The sequence below is a fragment of the Numida meleagris genome, chromosome 5, assembly GCF_002078875.1.
Source record: "Numida meleagris isolate 19003 breed g44 Domestic line chromosome 5, NumMel1.0, whole genome shotgun sequence".
NCBI lineage: Eukaryota > Metazoa > Chordata > Aves > Galliformes > Numididae > Numida > Numida meleagris.
In genome coordinates this window covers 221,484-239,713 of record NC_034413.1, presented here as the reverse complement: position 1 = coordinate 239,713, position 18,230 = coordinate 221,484, and the positions used below count along the sequence as shown (strand labels likewise).

At 43.3% G+C, this 18,230-nt stretch overlaps 1 protein-coding gene across 3 annotated transcripts in view; it reads left to right on the top strand.

Annotated features, from left to right (window-relative positions):
* INPP5A (inositol polyphosphate-5-phosphatase A) overlaps positions 1-18,230 on the top strand; it is a 158,951-nt gene that overhangs the window by 57,182 nt on the left and 83,539 nt on the right. For all 3 annotated transcript variants that reach the window (XM_021398212.1, XM_021398213.1, XM_021398214.1), the window contains exons 6-7: positions 11,893-11,945; positions 17,578-17,697. In XM_021398212.1, the coding sequence (XP_021253887.1) occupies positions 11,893-11,945; positions 17,578-17,697 (173 nt within the window). The remainder of the gene's footprint in view (positions 1-11,892; positions 11,946-17,577; positions 17,698-18,230) is intronic.

The following is an 18,230-nucleotide window of genomic DNA, read 5'->3' as shown; positions in this document are numbered from 1 at the left end:
TACTTCACAGCCGTTCTTCCACCCTAAGACTGGCATATATGTAGCTGGCCCAGCATTTTTTATTGCTGCCTTGTATATGAACTGATCTTTGCAGTCCCGTGGGGAAATGGTGGCTTTCCCACCCACAGAGTGGAGCAGGGCCTGGATCTGTTTCTTGTGGCAACTTGGAGCAGTTGTTCCCATGTTTGGTGTTGGAGCAATAGCTTCTCTATTTGTGTGTGGTGCAGCACTGCCTTAGGTACAGGAGTGGTAGCATGAGAAGCAACTAAATACCTTTTGGAGATCTGTTGCCTTCCTACTGTAATGTTCCTAATTGTTGCATTACCATCCCATATTGCACCATGTGCAGCAGCAAAAGCTGTAGGGAGAGGGAGGGGCTCCTTGTCACAGCTGCTGCCTGCCCCAGCAGCGCTCTGCATACCGTGGTGCTGCTTCCCACAGCGTGGCTCAACATCACTGCTGGTGGGAAGGAGAGTCACCTTTTGTCTTCACCTTTTGCTTCCATACAGCCTTTGCTTTCAGCTTCCTTTCATTGCACTGGCTGTACCTCAAACCCTTCTTCCACCACCTCATTTTCTTCCCCATTCTGCTGAGCAGCGAGGGCACAGCTGCGTGGTGCCTAGCTGCCATCATTGTCAAACTGCAGTCACTCCCCACTGCTACATCAGCATATCCCTGAAGCACCTTGAGAGCTCTGCTCCTGCACAGTGCCTCGTGCAGCGTTGCAGGGCTCGTGGGGCAGCCCGGGGCCTTCATCTGCTTTATTTCAGAACTTCACACAACGGGAGAGGAAAGTGCCAAGGGCTCCCCAGGATGGCAGCAATGCGGACAGGCACAGCATTAGTATTTACAGTTCTGTGGCTTTCTGTGCTCGCTCAAGCCAGCATGGTTTTTGTTTGACTTGAAAGGTTAGAAAACAATTTGTGATGTTTTTTACATTAGGCTGTTTTTATTTTTGGATGGAAGAGCAGGAAGTGTCTCAGGCAGCCATAACGCAGCAACAATGAACAAACAGCTGACATGGTTTTGCTTCTCTTACACACATTGTGTGGTATTTTTAAAAGTAAAATTAAATCCTGTTATTACCTATTACTAGCAGCCAGATGCTGCTAGTAATGATACTCATTAAAATACGAGAAAGCCATGTGTTCTTTGAAAACAGGAGTTGACACAGCAGAATGCACGTGCAGATACCACATCTACATGCTCTTGTATGTTTTAGCCAGACTTCTTATATTGCATTTACAATGTTTTTGTGTGAGAAATGGTTTAAGACTGATTTCTTTTCTCTTTATTACTGCCGCTTAAGGATGATCTAAAAGTAATTACAATGATTGAGGCATAATGCAATTCAAAATAATTACAGCCCACTGCCTATAAAACTAACAAAACTTTCTGTCCTGATTTATGGGTCCTCTTGGCTAGGCATGAGACTCAAATGATGCCTTTGGGAGCAACACTCCAGATAATGTTAGGCCATTTAAAAAAAAGCAGATTTGTGTAGTCTATCAGGCCTGAGTAATTTTTTTTTCCCATAGTGAGAAATTGGTTGTTATCATAGATCACAGATACTACTCAAAGCTCTTATGAAAGATGAATTAATTTCACTAATGCTTTAATGCAAACCTTTCATGGAGAAGGCTGTATGGCGATAACCTTACTGCAGTCTCTCCTTTCTCAGTGATGATTTATGTTGTCTTTTAGTAGATGAAACTGCCTGTATTCACAATCCATCTGCTGGCTAAAGGAATCCTATTAACAGAGGATCTGGGAAGAGACTTAATATTGTGAGGTGAAAGATGTGGTATCCCCTGTCTGGGACATCAAGTTGGAGGTTTTTTTCTGTTTTAAAATGTTGATACATCTCTGAGAGAGCACAGGTGATCTATGTCATCTCTACCTGTTTTTATACCAGTTTACAGATGGTGGGTCAGCTAGTGAGCGTTTCTTAAAGTCAGCATAAAGAGTGTTGCTTTAGAATCTGTAGTATGAAGCGATTTTCTCTTTCCTCCTTCCTGGGATATAGTTCTTCTTTAAATTCTGCTTCCAAGATTTCCTTTTTTTCCAAACAGTGTCCTTGAGAATATTAAAGCACATCAATGACCCAAGAAGTCTGAGACTGTTGTTCAGCTGCAGGATATATATAAGGCAAAGGACCACGTTTTTATATTTAAGAAGCTAAACCGTTTCAACTTCCGGGTTAGGTTCAGAGCTTACTAACTTTTCCTTTCTTAATGTTAAATAAATGAATTATTCATGTTGAGTGAATAATTCATTGAAGCTGAAGGAATTGATTGTTTTCAAGCTTTTAACATATAAGGGTAATTTACAGATTAGAGTGGGGAATATACGAATTACACATTAAAACAAATGCCATTGTGGATACAGAGGCATAGGTGTCCTGGCTTTATCCAGCCTGGGCTGAGTAGTACATTCCTCAGATCTCCAGCACGAGCTGTAACACCTCCCTGGCTTCCTGTGCTGCCTTTCTCTTGTGCTGCTGCCTTCACATTAGGCCCTACCCATCACGTTTCCATCCACCACTACTGCTTTCATAATTATTTCACGTCATGTGCTCCAATAGTAATATAATTTTGCTGTATAGATATGTCCTAAAGCAGGCCTTAATTGAGGGAAAATGGGATCAAATGCTGAGCTAGCCTTATCCTGACAATAACAGCAAATGCACTGCGAGATCAGAGCTCTGATCTTGTCATTTGAGACCAGTCACGTAGCGCTGCTGTGCCTGGCAGTCCCATGTGTGGCTGTCTTGTTATCACCTTGCTGCTCTTACCTTAACAATATAAAGTTTATTATTGCTACCCTTAACGACCATGGCACTTTTCAGAAAGCTTTAGTTAAAATGAGATACAAAACTACTATTGTGTTTTGGTTTGGGAGTCTTTAAATTTAATTCCATTGTATATACTCCTCTCAACCCTACATTCTCTGTTTCAAAGAAAAGAACTCCTATACATTTATTTGTGTTTTGGAGAGTTTAGTGAAATACAGGAGAAAAAAAGAAGATGCCTTGTAAAAGAGAAGAAATTATCTCTAAGTATGCAGTGTGAGTACAGGCGAGTAGATTGTGTTGTGCTTTCACATCTTCACCTCCAGCTGTTTTTTGCCAACGATCTAAAGTAGAGCTCTACACTTCAGTTGCTGGCAGGGTGAGACACCCCAGATTTTGCAGCCCTGCTTCTTCACTCCCCTTTATCCACGTTCTCCTTCAATGTGGTTGGGCAGATCAAAAACGGACCGCTGACATTTCTGCCACACTATAGCATGTATATTCATGCTGCTTCCCCGGCCTTCTGCCGATTTGACATTGCAACGTCAAACTTTCTTGCAGTACATAACTGTCTTTCTTTCAAAAGCTGCATGTTACTGCATTTCTGTTTTCGGAAATAGCTTTTAATGTAGAGATCATATTTTGCTAGTGATTGGTTACTTCACTGTTAGTGTGTGTAAGAAGCTGACATCAATAATGATTTGAATGTTACATGGTTTTGTACGTGAAAGTAAGTGGAGTGAGTGTGTACTTTATCACGTATGGTATTTATGTACATCATGCACGGATAATTAATTGTGGTCTTCTGGTAGATAACATTATTACTAATTTTTTATGCAGTATTCTAGTAAAGAAAGGATAATGAAAACAGTATGTTGAAAATTATGAATGAAATTATTGATATTACATTGTGTAGTAGACTTCGCCACTAGATAGTTTACCTTCATATTCTTGAGCTTTCCTTATACCGTTTTTGATAAGTGACTTAAAAATTTGTGTAATAGCTCTTAAAAACATGATGGAATAGTGCTGTTAAGATGCTTGGTACTGTTCAAGGCTGAACTAGGCTTGAATTTTCCATGTACTATGAGGTGTTCTGAAATACAGGAAAATCGGAAAGATATTTTAGAATCATACAATCCTTAGAGTTGGAAGGGACCTTTAATGGCCATCTAGTCCAACTCCCCTGAAATGAAGAGGGACACCACAGCTCCATCAGGTTGCCCAGGGCCTTATCCAGGCTCACTCTGAAAGTCTCCAGGGATGGGGCATCCACCTCATCTCTGTGCAACCTGTTCCAGTGCCTCACCACCCTCATTGTAAAATATTTTTTCCTTATATCCAACCTAAATCTCCCCTCTTTGAGCTTGAAGCCATTTCCCCTTGTTCTGTCACCACAGACCCTGCTAAAGAGTCTGTCCCCTTCTTTCCTGTAGCTCCCCTTTAGATACTGACAGGCCCCTCTCAGGACACCTCGCATCCTTCTCTTCTTCAGCTGCACAGCCTCAGCTCTCTCAGCCCTGTTCTTAATGCCCTGCTAATGCAAGACATCACTTGGTGTATTGGGTGTTCTTGGTGTTCTGCTAATGCAGGACGTCACTTGGCGTGACGGAGCATCCACCACCTCTCAGAGCAACCTGTGACTCATCACCCTTATTGTAAAATAGTTCTTCCTTATATCCAATCTAGATCTCCTAGAAAATCTGAAAGCCCATCTTTTCCTTCCAAAATGCAATATATTCCTGCCTCACTTCTGAGCTGCAATCCTGACTTCCAACCACTGCTGTGCAGGACTCAAATAAGAGAACTGCAGTACCCATCTTGCCAGGCTGACACCTTACTTTCAACAGCTAAACATTTGGTGATATCAAACAAATGTTTCAAGTTGAATTGATGAAGTGCCAGCCAGGAGGAGCAGTGCAAGGGATATAGGGACTTCTGCACGTGTCCAAAACACCCAGCCACCAGCCCGCCTCCAGGGCAAGGACCCCAGCAAGAACCCCAGGCTGCACTACACAGCAAATTGAGCCAAAAAGGTGTACCTCTGAGCTGAGCCCTCCAACCACTGTCCAGCAATGGGCTACAAGGAATCTTTCCCGTAGGAGAAAAAATGCGTTCTTGCTCTTCTGCTAATGCAGGACATTGCTTGGCTTGTTGGGTATTCTTGCTGTTCTGCTAATGCAAGACATCGTTTGATGTGTTGGGTGTTGTGGTGTTTTGCTAATGGAGGACATCACTTGGCACGTCAAGTGTTCTTGTTCTTCATTTAATCCTAGAATCATAGAATGGCTTAGATTGGAAGGGACCTTAAAGATCATCTAGTTCCATCCCCCCAGCCATGGCCGGGCTGCCAGCTACTAGATCAGGCTCCCATCCAACCTGGCCTTGATTGTCTCCAGGGATAAGGTGCCCACAGCTTCTCTGGGCAACCTGTTCCAATGCCTCACCACCTTCCAAGTAAAAAATTTATTCCTAACATCTAACTTAGATCTCCCCTCTTTTAGTTTAAAGCCATTCCTTCCTGTCCTATTACTATCAGACTGTGTAAAGAGTTGATCCCTCTCCTGCTTGTAAGCTCCCTTCAAGTACTGGAAGGTGGCAGTGAGGTCTCCCGGAGGCTTCTCTTCTCCAAGCTAAACAAGCCCAACTCCCTCAGCCTGACTTCATAGGAGAGGTTCTCGAGCCCTTTGATCATCTTTGTGGTCCTCCTCTGGACCAGCTCCAACATTCCTCCTATACTGGAGACCCCAAGCTTGGACACAGTACTCCAAACGGGGCCTCACGAGGGCAGAGCAGAGGGGGACAATCACCTCCCTCTCTCCCTGCTGTCATCCCTCTTTTATTGCAGCCTAGGATATTGTTGGTGTTCTGGGTTGCAAGTGCACCCTGCTGGCTCATGTCCAGCTTTTCATCCATCAGGACCTGCAAGTCTTTCTCCACAGGGCTGGTCTCAATGTGTTTTTCTCTTAGTCTGTCGTCATATCTGGGATTGCCTCAACCCAAGTGCAACACTTTGCACTTGGCCTTGTTAAATCTCATTAGATTCTCACGTGTCCGCTTCTCGAGAGTGTCCAGGTTCCTCTGGATGGCGTCCTTCCCTTCTGTTGTGCCAACTGCACCACTTAGCTTGGTGGCATCTGCAAACTTGCTGAGGGTACACTCAATCCCATTGCCTGTGTCGTTGATAAAGATGTTGAAGAGCACTGGTCCCAGGACATACCCTTGGGGGACACCACTTGTGACCAGCCTCCACCTGGACATAGAGCCATTGACGACAACCCTCTGACTACAACCATCCAACCAATTCTTTATCCACCTCATAGTCCAGCATTCAAATCTGTATCTCTCCACCTTAGGGATAAAGATGTGGTGCAAGACCATGTCGAAGGCCTTGCACAAGTCCAGGTAGACAAAATCAGTTGCCCTTCCTTCATCCACCAGTGCCATCACTCCATCACAGAAGGCCACCAGATTCATCAGGCGTGATCTGCCCTTGGTGAAACCACACTGGCTGTCTCTGATCACTTCCACGTGTCGCATGTTCCTTAACATCTGTTCCAGGTAGATCTGCTCCATGATCTTCCCAGACACAGAATATGAGAACGCCATTTCCCTTTTTCCAGTCATGGGTATTTCACCTGACACCTGCGAATTTTCAAATGTGATGGAGAGAGGCTTGGCAACCAAATCAGCCAGTTCCTTCAAAGCCCTGGGATGCACGTCGTCTGGCCACATAGACTTGTACACGTTCAGCCTCATGAAGTGGCCTTAGACTTGCTCCACTCTTACACTGGGAGGAATTTTGCTCCCCTGATCCCTATTTAGAAGTTCAGGGACGGAAGAAATGAGAGAAGACTGACTGGCTGTGAAGGGCGAGGCAAAGAACTCATTAAGTATCTCAGCCTTCTACATGTCTCAGGAAGCCAGCTCTCCCTTTTCATTTATCTGAGGAGGTACACTCTCCTTCGCCTGTCTTGTCTGCCCAATATATCTGAAGAAACCCTTCTTGTTGTTTTTTGCATCCTTCGCCAAGATCACTTCCATTCCTTGGCTTTCCTGCCGTCGCTGTACATCTGGATAGCATCCCCGTGTTCTTCCCAGGTAGCCCATCCGTGCTTCCACTGCATATACTTTTCCTTTTTTCCCTCAGCCTGGCCACCAGATCCTTGCTCAGCCTTTGTTGTTTCCTGCCTCATCTGCCTGATTTTTTTATACTGGGGGATGGAGAGCTCTTGTGCTTTCAGAAAGGCGTCCTTAAAGAGCTGCCAACTCTGTTCTGTTCCTTTGTCCCTAAGGAGAGTTTCCCAGGGAATTGCATCCAGCAATTCCTTAATGCAGGACATCGCTTGATGCGTTGGGTATTCTTGCTGTTTGGTACTTGACCACATCAGATACAAGGTTTCCCATCTTATCTGTGAGCTACAGTGTCCCTTTAAGAAGCTGTGATTACACCACAGTCTTTGCCACTTTAATATGTCTTTCCTTCGTGCCCCTGCTTTGTATGGTTGAATAAACCCTTGCTGGGTCACTCTTTAATTTGATATGGTCCCTCTCAGTAAAATGATGGAGAAAAGATGAATTAAGGCTGTGTGCTAGTTGTTATCAATCATGGTTTGTGTGCATTACTTATTGCTAACAGTGCTTTTTGACATTAGCCCTCTATAACCTCTCTCTTCATGTTAATGTTGTCTGGAGGTCCTTTTACCCGATGTAGCAGAGGTTATTTATGTAGGTGGTGCTTCTGGGGGGTTTCAGAAGGTCAGCATGATCTCCTGAGAGACTCTGTTCACAAAGAAAAGACTGACGGAATGTAACTGCAAGTTTTCAAGTTGTGATTTTTTTTTTGATAGCTTCTAATAGGGAGATGTCAGAGTTTCAGTGATGCTTACTTAAGCAACAGTGTGGCAAAGTAGCATCTAAGATATACTACTGCTCTTAAAACCAATATTTGCAGTGTCTGCTTGAGGAAATGCCAGTCTACAGTAAGAAATTCCTGTATTTTATCATGTCAGAAAACAAACAGTGTTGCACAGAGCTTTTAATTGGCTTGTATTAACGAAGACTTGCCTGAAACAGAGTAAGGCAGCAGAGCCTAAGGCTGGGCACACCTTAAACTGAAACTAGTTGTGTTGGTGCAGTAGTTGGTGACAGCATCACAGCAGAGGCCTGCAGGAAGCCTGCCAAAGAAGTGGGTGGTGATTGATGACAGGACTCTTGGTCTCATATGCTTTGGTCACGCAAAACCTTAATCTCATTGTACATATGTGAGTCTGGGGCAGCAAGCAGGGCACATCCAAGGGAGAAAGGGATCTGACTGAAGTCATGGTGAGGCCTCTCACTGCCATCTGAAAAGGGGGAGGTCCTGGAGGGCTGTGGAACATGAATGTCGCAGCTGTTTTCAAGGAGGGCTGAAAGGAGGGTCCCATCCTGTCCTTGTCTGTGGGAAGGGGATGGAGCAGGTCTTTCTAGATGACCAGCTGGGAGCTGGCGATGGCTTACAGGATGGCGGTCTGTGATGTGAAGTGTGGTTGGGGGTTGGATGCACACACTCAGGATGCACACAGGATGGAGCACACACTCAGCTTTGCAGATGATGTCAACTCAGAGTAGCAGTACATGTGGTGGAGAACAGGGCTACTGTTGAGAGGAACCTCAACAGGCTGAAGTAGCAGCTTGGTAGGAATGTTTGGCAAAGGCTAATGCCAAGTATCCTCATGCTGGGATGAAATAACTTGTAAAGCAGCACAGGCTGACTGTCCTGAAAATAGAAAAGCACCAGGGTCTTGCTGGACAGCAAGTCTGACATGAACCAGCACTGTGCTTTGGCAGCACGGAAAGCTAGCAGCCTCCTAGGATGTGTCAGGTCCCTGGAAGAGACTCTTCCCCTCTAGGTGCTACTTTCTGAGGCCAGTGTTATGTTTCCAGTGTCTTGTTTGGGAACCGCTGTCCCAGACAAATGTGGGCAAAACAGAACAAGCATAGCAGGGGCACCAAACTTGTTGGGGCTGAAGTGGAGATGTGAAAAGAAAGTCTGGAGAGATGGTCTGTGCAGAAGGAGAGACTGAGATGGGGGCCTTGGAGGGCTGGGATGAGGCTCTGCCAGTACTGTGCAGCAGTAGGACAAGGGGCAGTGGTCACCAGCCGTAGCAGGGACAATCTGACTAACTGCTAGGGGGCTGGATTTCACCCTGAGGAAAAACGCTAGAAGTGAGGCAGGCCCAGGTGGGTTATAGAATCAGTGTCCTTGGGGATGCTCAAAACTCAACTGGATATGGCTCTGAACAAGCTAATATAATTGGCTGTTTTACATCTTTTGAAGTGTCTGTTGTGTTGCCAAAGAGGAATAATAACGAATGAAGAGTGACAGCTCCATTGAAGAAACTATCGTGAGCCACATCATAGGCTCAGACTATTTGATTTTAAGTTCTGTGCATTATTCTTTAGTAATTAGAATCAATACAGTTATTTTTAAGAATGAAATGGCAGTGCCCCTTTTTTCATTGAGATTAAATACGATGATGAATGCTTTTAGTGCTTTTTTTTCAGTGTTTTCCTTTTGAAAAAATGTTGACGTTTTGCCAAATCTCAACGCATAGCAGTATTACCATTATCATCACCAAAACTGTGAATAAAAAGAACTTTATTGGATTATGGGATTTGTAGTTTAACCATGAAAGCTGGGCTGTTAGGAAGAGTTAGCATTTTATAGCTCCAGCCTACCATTCCTTGACGGATCTGAATTACTGCCAGAGCCACAGAAAATGTTTGAAATAAAGTAGATATTTATTCACAACCACAAGAGTTCTTCCTCAATAGAGCTGCAGTTTAGGAAAACTAAAAAATTGGGATCTCCTAAAGGAAAAATGACAAGGATTTGGAGAAATTAGTTCATCTCTGAATGTGTCCATCAGCTGGATTTTAGAGTTGGGAACTGATGGGGTTTTCTACCTAAATTTAGCCTTTTTAGACCTAAGCAAGTTTTCTTGCTTTCAAAAGTAGAAATTCTTAAAAAAAATTGAAGCACCTGTAAGCATCAGCAAAAGAAAGGCATAAGAAAATATGAAGTCTTCAAAGAAAACAGAAGGAAATGTTCCTTGACATTCTGGAGTTCTGTCCTAGGAGAGAGGTCATGGATAGGAAGACAGACAACTTCATTAAACAAGTCAAAAATATTAAATTTTTGCAGTCTGAGATTCTCAAGCCTGGTCTCATCAAAACCGCTTATTTCAGTCCGTATCAGGCAATTAATGTCAGATTTGTTAATCTATTTTACTCCCTCTTATTTATGTCCTGTGAATACACTGCAAGCCAACTGTAAGTAGAGATGTAAGAGCGGAAGAAAGCTATTCGTTGTCTCTATATGGTATCAAATAAACATGTAGATTCACCAGATAAAGTACGTTGTTGTCAGTCACTGTTCTTGGACTCATCAGTGCTGGGAGGACCATCTTCTTGTGCTATCCATTGCTGTAACATACAATTGTACATACAATTGCTATGGAATTGCCTCGGACCAGGGGGATGCTCGGGCGGGCGCTCAGACTGCAGCTCTCCACATCTGCAGGGAGGGCTCACAAGTCTGCAGAAAGGCCATTCGGAAATTAGCACTGGAGGCAACAAATACTAACATCAAGTTTCCCAACATTTGTAGTGCATAAATGTGCATAAAGTTATGCTGTCAAATTTAGTAGACGGCTTTTTTACTTCTCAGTTTTGTAGCATGCAGGGAGCACTTTCTACAAGGTGACGAGCACTATAGTTAAGTGTGGTCAATGAGATAAGCTGTCACCAGTAATTCTGCACTTTTTTCTGGCTTTGGACAGAAGAGAAGGACTGCACATAAGTAAATAGTTCTCATATTCAGGCTTTCAAGAATCAAACGTTACGAGTTCAGTAAAATAAACATTTTAAAATCTTCTCAAGCATATTTGGAATGCGACGACAGCCCTGGTGTGAACGGAGCCCTGGTGAGGGAGCAGGTTTGTGTTCAGTCCATCCTGAGTGCTGCTGCAGAAACGAAGGTGGTTTTTGCTGTCACTGTGTTTGTGCTTAAGGAGGGGAGGAGATGGGAGCTGAGTAGCTGTTGTTATCTAATGGAGGCTACGGAATGAACCGTTCGGGGTCTGTGAGGGAGTTGGCAATCTCAGCAGGGTTTTGGACCTGGAAATTCCATGAGGACAGTCTGTTCACATGAGGCAGCTAAGTGGAACTGGGGAGTCTCTTCTGAATGCTGGCGGCAGTGCCCTGGGAGAAGCTTCGGGAGTGATCCCCTGACTCTGAGGAGTGCTGTGCTATGGCTGATGCCTTATTGGTAATAAGTAGTTGCAGTCTCTTGCTGCAGAATCATTGGCATCATTATTTAGGCCTGTCTGGTGCAATATTCATTACTGGAGAGCATTCACCTAGCCCCACATCCATTGTTAACAGTGAATAAATAGGATGCAGAATCATGTCTTTCTGTGGGAGGCCATAATTTATGGCCGTGGCTTAGGAGTGGTGCTGAAGAAATCCTTTTGCTGTACCAGAAGTACCCTGCCAGGTGCACTGGCAGGAGCTGATTTGTGGCTTTCTTGCGGATGTTGCAGTGTTGATAAATGTAATATTTTACCATTATTTAAACTCCCTTTAACTTTTATAGAGATATTAGGTGGGTTGGCTAAGCAGGAGAAATAGCTTTCTAGCACATCTCATTCATTTTAATTTGATGTAAATCTATGATAAGATTTTACAGCTCAAGTAAAATTACAAAGATGCAGAAGTATTTATGCATAGTCAGTAAGAATGGACTAGTTTAGGGCAAACATCAGTATAGTTGTAAAGCTTTATTAATGGGTTATCTTTCATCTGTAAACAACTACCTGGGTTTATATTCATTTTACACGTAAATTTGTAACTACACTGCAGAGCCGAAAATATAAATAACTGTGGGATTTATGAGAAACAATATGTGTTCTCAAGCTTACTTGGTCAGTGTGTAGTGCTTTTTAGATTCATTGTGTGGATTAATTTTGTTTCATTTGCTTCTCTGTGTAAATACATTTTGCTTTCATCACAGTAATCCTTTGCTTAAGATAACTGATTCCTATTTGCTTATTTTTCAGTGCAAGTGGTCCAGAAAGGGTTTCATTCGAACAAGGTGGTGTATTACTGATTGGTACGTTGCCTCTTTAACTTGTTTCTCACTATATGTATTATATGCATTTTTATCAGCAACTGTGTCAAATAAGATATTCATATACACAAAGAATAAGTTAGTTGCAAAGCAGTTTCTTGAGCTTATTGTTTATTGAGCACATAATGCTCAATAATTTGTAGAGAGGCACGACAAAATGTGATTTTAATATTGACACATAAGTGCAATTAGCATGGGATAATTCCGTTCATAAGCAATCTTTTGACCAAGCATGATCAAAACCTTTCAGTACCTGTGACCAAGGCCGGGATGTGGGGTCACAGTGCAGAGTTGAAGGCATCCCCAGTGCTCCCGATCGGGCCCCGTGCATCCAAAGGTCTGCGGCGCCTGCCCACTTCAAACACTGGTTGTAGGCGGGTGGAGCCCTCCCCTCTGGGGTTTGTCAGGGAACTGCTGTTCTTTATGAGCTCTTTAAGATGGCCCTTTAAGGCCCCATCCAGTTTCCACTGAAGCCGGTGGAGAGACTCTACTTTTCCTGACCGCAGCTTTTTGACACCAGTTGATACTATATTATTTTTAATGGAACAGAACTTTTATTTGTCATATGCAGGTCAGGAATCCCATTTTAAACCCAAGACATGGTCCTGTTCTCCATGAGCTTGCTTATTCTCATTCCAGAGTAAAATAAAGCACCTGGCAGCCCACCACTCACTGACCAGATTTGATGAAGGGGCAGCAGAGAGCAGGTAGCACACTTTCCATCTCTGTGCTCATGGACTGCTTCAGAAATAACCATCAAGCAAGTTTGATATAACCTGCCTGAAAAGTGTCCCACATAAGATGTGCTGTGAAAATCTGTGGAAGAAACAGCCATTTTTTGCTCTTGGGATTATCCAACAGCTTGAACAAACCCTGAAGAGACAACAGTTGAGGGCAGCAGTTAACTGTATGAATATAGAAGTTGAACATCCTTATGTTGTTGTATGTTTGCAGGCTTTCTTTAGAAGTACCAGCTAGTATTGACAGGAGGTGTATTTCATAACGGAAGTTATTTACTGTCTGTGTTTGAAAATAGTATATGTAGGAGAGAGCAGCTCATTGTGCAAAAACTGTACCTGAGAGAGCATGAATATTCTCCTTGTCTTCACACAAGGAGAGTTCAATAAACGCACAGATAGTTTAAATTTCTCTTGTCCCGCCTGGAAATCTGATCATGCTTTTTCACCATTTGGTCATTGTTCTGGTCTTTATTGTTTATTTTTGTTGTAGTCATCCTAACACACATGACCGTACAACGCTTTGCCATTCCTCCTGTAGTCATTTCATGTCTTAAAATCACAAGTTTGATCTTGAAGTCTGATAAGTGTTCACACAGGCTGACTCTTGAGTGCTCTTGCTTGTTTTGCATAAGCATGTTTATTAGACGAAGCAAACAATTTGTGAAAGATGAGAGAGAAGCAATCTTTTTCCTTTTACAGACTTTCTTTTGACCCAGAAATCAGACAGGTAGCTGCTGGATAATTTAAGTTCTTGTTAATTTTTCTGTATCCATGTAGCATGACACATGACTCCACCAGTAGAGACCTCCTGATGTGGGGGGCACCAGTTGCTAATCTGGCCTTTTCTCTTACATTACAAGAATTTTCTCTATTTGCAGAAAAAAAATATTCTAGACATTTATGGGAAAAAAAATGAAGCTCTTCATGATTAGACTTGAAAGAAATGTTTTCTTGCAGGTTGGTAGTAAAAAAAAGAGTACTTTCTGGAAGGAGAAGTCTACAGCCAGGTGTTCAGATCAGTTAGTATACCATGCTTACTTTTCACAAGGGTGTGTTGGGAAGTAAGAGTGAGTAGACTCACAGCTTTTTCTGATCTGTAATGAGATGAGATATGGTGGTAGTTTCCTGTTTGGAGTAGTCTATGAATCTGATCCATATGATCAAGCAGTATCTCAAAGGTTTCTAAGGGCAAGCTGAAGAGGCAAATTTTGTGTGAATTCCTGAAAGCTGCTGTTAACTTCAACTACCCGGGAAAACATCATTATAGGATGTACCTCATGCCAAAAACAAAGGGCTTCCAAAACGACAAGGAAGTTACCTTATTTCAGAAAAGTATCCTCTTCTTCCTTCTCCATTATTTGGTGATCTGCCCTGGTTGAGATCCCCTCTGAATCTGGATGTTTCATATCCATTATTCTTCATGAGCTTATTGTTATTGCAAACAAGGAATTAAATTCTCTAAAGGGAACTTAAGGGGCACTCTTGAGATTTCATTTTAAGGAAAAAATAGATAACATTTTTTAAGCTGTTTTGATTATAATTAATTTTTCTTTTAATGTATTTATAGTCCAGTAGTTGATAATGTTATTGTGTTAATAGGTACAAGATATCACCCCGAATACACTACAGACTAAGTGCAGTTACAAAATGTAGGTATGGCACAGTGCTGGCTAATGTCCAGCTTGCCATCTACGAGTACCCCCAGGACTTTTTTGGCAGGGCTGCGCTCAATCGTTTCATCCCCCAGCTTGTATTGGTAGTGAGAGTTGCCTCGACCCATGTGCAAGATGTTGCACTTGGATTTGTTGAACCTCATGAGGTCCACCTGGACCCACTGTTCAGCCCATCTAGGTCGTTCTGGATGGCATCCCATCCCTCTGTGTCACTGCACCCCGCAGCTTGGTGTCATCAGAAAACTTGCTGAGGGTGCGTTCGACCCCGCTGTTGATGTCACTGGTGAAAATATTAAAGAGTATTGGCCCCAGCACCAACTCCTGGGGGACACCACTTGTCACCCATCTCCACCTAGACTTTGAGCCATTGGCCACCACTCTCTGGACATAATCCTGCAGCCAGTTCTTCATCCATCAAACAGTCCACCCATCAAATCCATATCTTTCCAATTTGGAGAGAAGGATGTTGTGGGCTACTGTGTCAAAAGCCTTACTGAAGTCCATATAGATGACATCAGTGGCTCTTCCCTTGTCCATTGATGCCACTAGGTTGGTCAAACACAATTTGCCCTTGGTGAAGCCATGCTGGTTCTCCCATATCTCCTCCTTGCCTTTCATGTGTCTTAGCATTAGCTTCCATGAGGATCTGCTCCATGATCTTCCCTGGCAGAGATGTGAGACTGACAGGTTGGTAGTTCCTGGGGTCATCTTTTTTTAAAAATAGGTGTGATGTTGCCTTTTTTCCAGTCACCAGAGACTTCACCTGATTGCCACGACTTTTCAGATATCATTGAGAGTGGCTTAGCAACTACATCAGCCAATTCCGTTAGGACTCTGGGATGCACCTCATCAGGACCCAACGCTTCTCTGCTATAAAGGGAAAAGTTGTTTTTCAAACCTGAAATCCAGGAGAGGTCATCCATCACATGCTAGACCTGAGCTGTGATTTACCTTGCTGAGCACTGGGGAGGTGGACAGGAAGTCTAGAGAGTGTAGAGCTGGTCTGGTCTGAGCACCTCATCCTTCCTAACTGTGTCAGCAGGATAGGACCCCTGCTGGAGCAGTGGCAACTTAATTTTGCTTCTACTTCTCCCATAACTTTTTTCTGATCTAAGTGCTGGCTACTTTTGACCAGCTGCAACTGGACTTTATCAGCATTTTTTCTTCATATGAGAGCAAAGCATTTTGAACAACACAAAGCTGCTCTCAGACTGGGCATTAGGAAAAATGTCCTTACTCTGAGAGTGATCAAGCTAGGAACAGGCTTCCCAGCAAGGTGGTTGATGCCCTGTCAGTGTTCCGGAGGCATTTGGACGATGCCCTCAGTACCATGCTCTAACATTTGGATTGCCCTGAGAAGGTCAGGCAGTTGGACTGACAACCCTTGAACTATTCTGTTCTGTTCTATCCAAAATTTTCTTTTGAAACACTGGTCATAATTTCAATATGTAGCAGTAATTTGCATGTAGGATCTGATGGAGCATACCATATTATCATTTTCTGGGGGAAGGATCTTGCGGTTAGGGAGGGCTGTTGTTCATCTACATCTGTGGGCCAAGAGTATTCAGAGTTTTCTGCTTTCATTGTGACTTACCATGGCCAAAAGAGCTTAATTGCAAAGCAGTGAGATGGTGTCATCTTTAAAAACGCATGCCAGGTATCTAGGATACAAAAGGTCACAAGCAAAGAAAATGTAAACCGGAATGCCAGCTTGAATGTAACGGATTTCTTTTCGCTACTCAAGTGGGTCCTGTCTGTGAGCAGTTGAAAACTAGAGTTCAGTAGGACAGTGTGCCTTCCAGGTGGCTCTCAACTCACCCTAGGTGATACTCAGTGTGTGATTAACATGGTGAAAATAATAAATTCCTCCACGTGGGCATGATTATAACAGAAAACTCCTTCTGTGTGAAGGTTTTTTTGACTCAGTGAAAAATGGGAGTGTGTGAAGCGATTTAAGGTGTGAGAATGGAGCTTCATACAGGTATGTTGTCAGTCTGGTGGTATTCCTGTTACTCATACCATTACCAGCCAAAATCAGCCAAATCTTGTGCGCTCCTGCAGCAAATTCCAGTCCCTCTGTCAAAGAATGTACACTTCAATACTGAATGTGTTGTTATAAACAGCCCTCACGAGAGGATGGGAAAACAGGGTGGACACGCGGTGATCACAGGAAGTAATGCAGCTTTTATGCAGGAGGGTAAAGGAAGGATTTCTTTTTCACAGGGCCTTAAAGTTGGTTTCATTGATTAATAAGGAACTTCCAGCGTATCCCTATTTCTCTTCTTCCCCTACCCAACTCCATATCCATCGAACTTCCTTAGCAGCAGTGTGCTGTGTTTCAGAGCTCTGTGTCGGTCTCTGGCTGGACCACAGGGCAGCATTCAGCTCCCGCTCGCTGCCCCCGAGGGCGAGGCGGTGCTTCCACCTGGAGCGCGGCCAGCAGCGGTGTGGGGCAGCAGCGTGGGGCAGCAGTGGGCTGTGGCTGAGCCAGCGGGCGGCCGGGCCGAGGGACCGCTGCCCACTCGCTGCCTTGCCGATTAGCGAGGGATGGGTCAGCCCTCCTGGCTTTCAGGGTAGAATGCAGAGCAGTGACATTTTACAAATTTTGCTAGTTTTCCAAGAGCAGCTCCTCATCATGCCAGCGCAGCTGGAGTTGAACTCCTTGTGTCCTTTTCTGTGCTGGAAGTACTGTGCAGATTGACCACTGCTGTCTTGGCATTCTCCATGCAGGGAGCAAGGAGGAGTTGCAGTTACACAATTTAGCCTTTAATGTCAGCAAAATTCTGTGTAAGTAGCTTTTCATTTTGTTCACTTCACGGCTTTGATAGGTGTTTAGCTACAACGTATAAACTTGAAGTTGTTTTTTTACGCATTCAGTTTTGGTTTTTAATCATTTTAGTGAGAGAGTGCCGCTCAGTTTCCATGGATTATAACAGACGAAAAGCTTTTCTTTTTTGTATTATGCATATTTTATGCGGAAGCCTACATGCAGTTTTACCTGTGAATGACTTGTCAATAAATACCATAAAACTTATGCTAATTGTCTGGTGATGATAGCTTAATTCGCACAGTCTATGTGAGTAAATCTTAAGGTAGCATGAGAGAGAATATACTGTTTCTGTGTTGAATGCTTTGCTGAATGCAACAAATGTTTTTTTCTTTTATCCTGAGTCATTTTATTTTTTTCCTTTTTTGTCATAGTGCCTTTGACTTGGTAAACATTCATCTTTTCCATGATGCTTCCAATTTAATTGCTTGGGAAACAAGCCCATCGGTTTACTCAGGAATACGGCATAAGGCTCTTGGCTATGTGCTTGATAGGTATGTATTAGCCTCTATCAATCATCTTCTGTGTTCATAAACAGCTTATAAAACATGTTTCAGAAGACATATTTAGAAATGTAGAGATTTTTATTCTGTGAACTTAAAATGGTCAGATTTCATAAGAGTTTTATACACAGTGTCACTTGCAGATCAGTTTATAACAATCATTCTTCTAAGATAAATTACTAAGCTTGAAGAATCTCTCTGAGGTCATCAAAACTTGTAAAGTAGAAAGTAGATTTATTTTTATAACGTGTTAGGTGCTTAACTTATTTTTAGTCTGCTTGGAGTCTATTAAAGCTGATTTTCATGTTTTCAGTTAAGGCATAATAGAGTAAGATTGGAAATGGGTAAAAGGCTCTGCCCCAGAGGGCAGTGGGCACAGCCTTGAGCTGCTGGAGCTCAAGGAGAGCTGGGACACTGCTCTCAGATGTATCGTAGAATCATAGAATGGCCTGGGTTGAAAAGGACCTCAAAGATCATCGAGTTTCAACCCCCCTGCTGAGTGCAGGGCTGCCAACCACCAGACC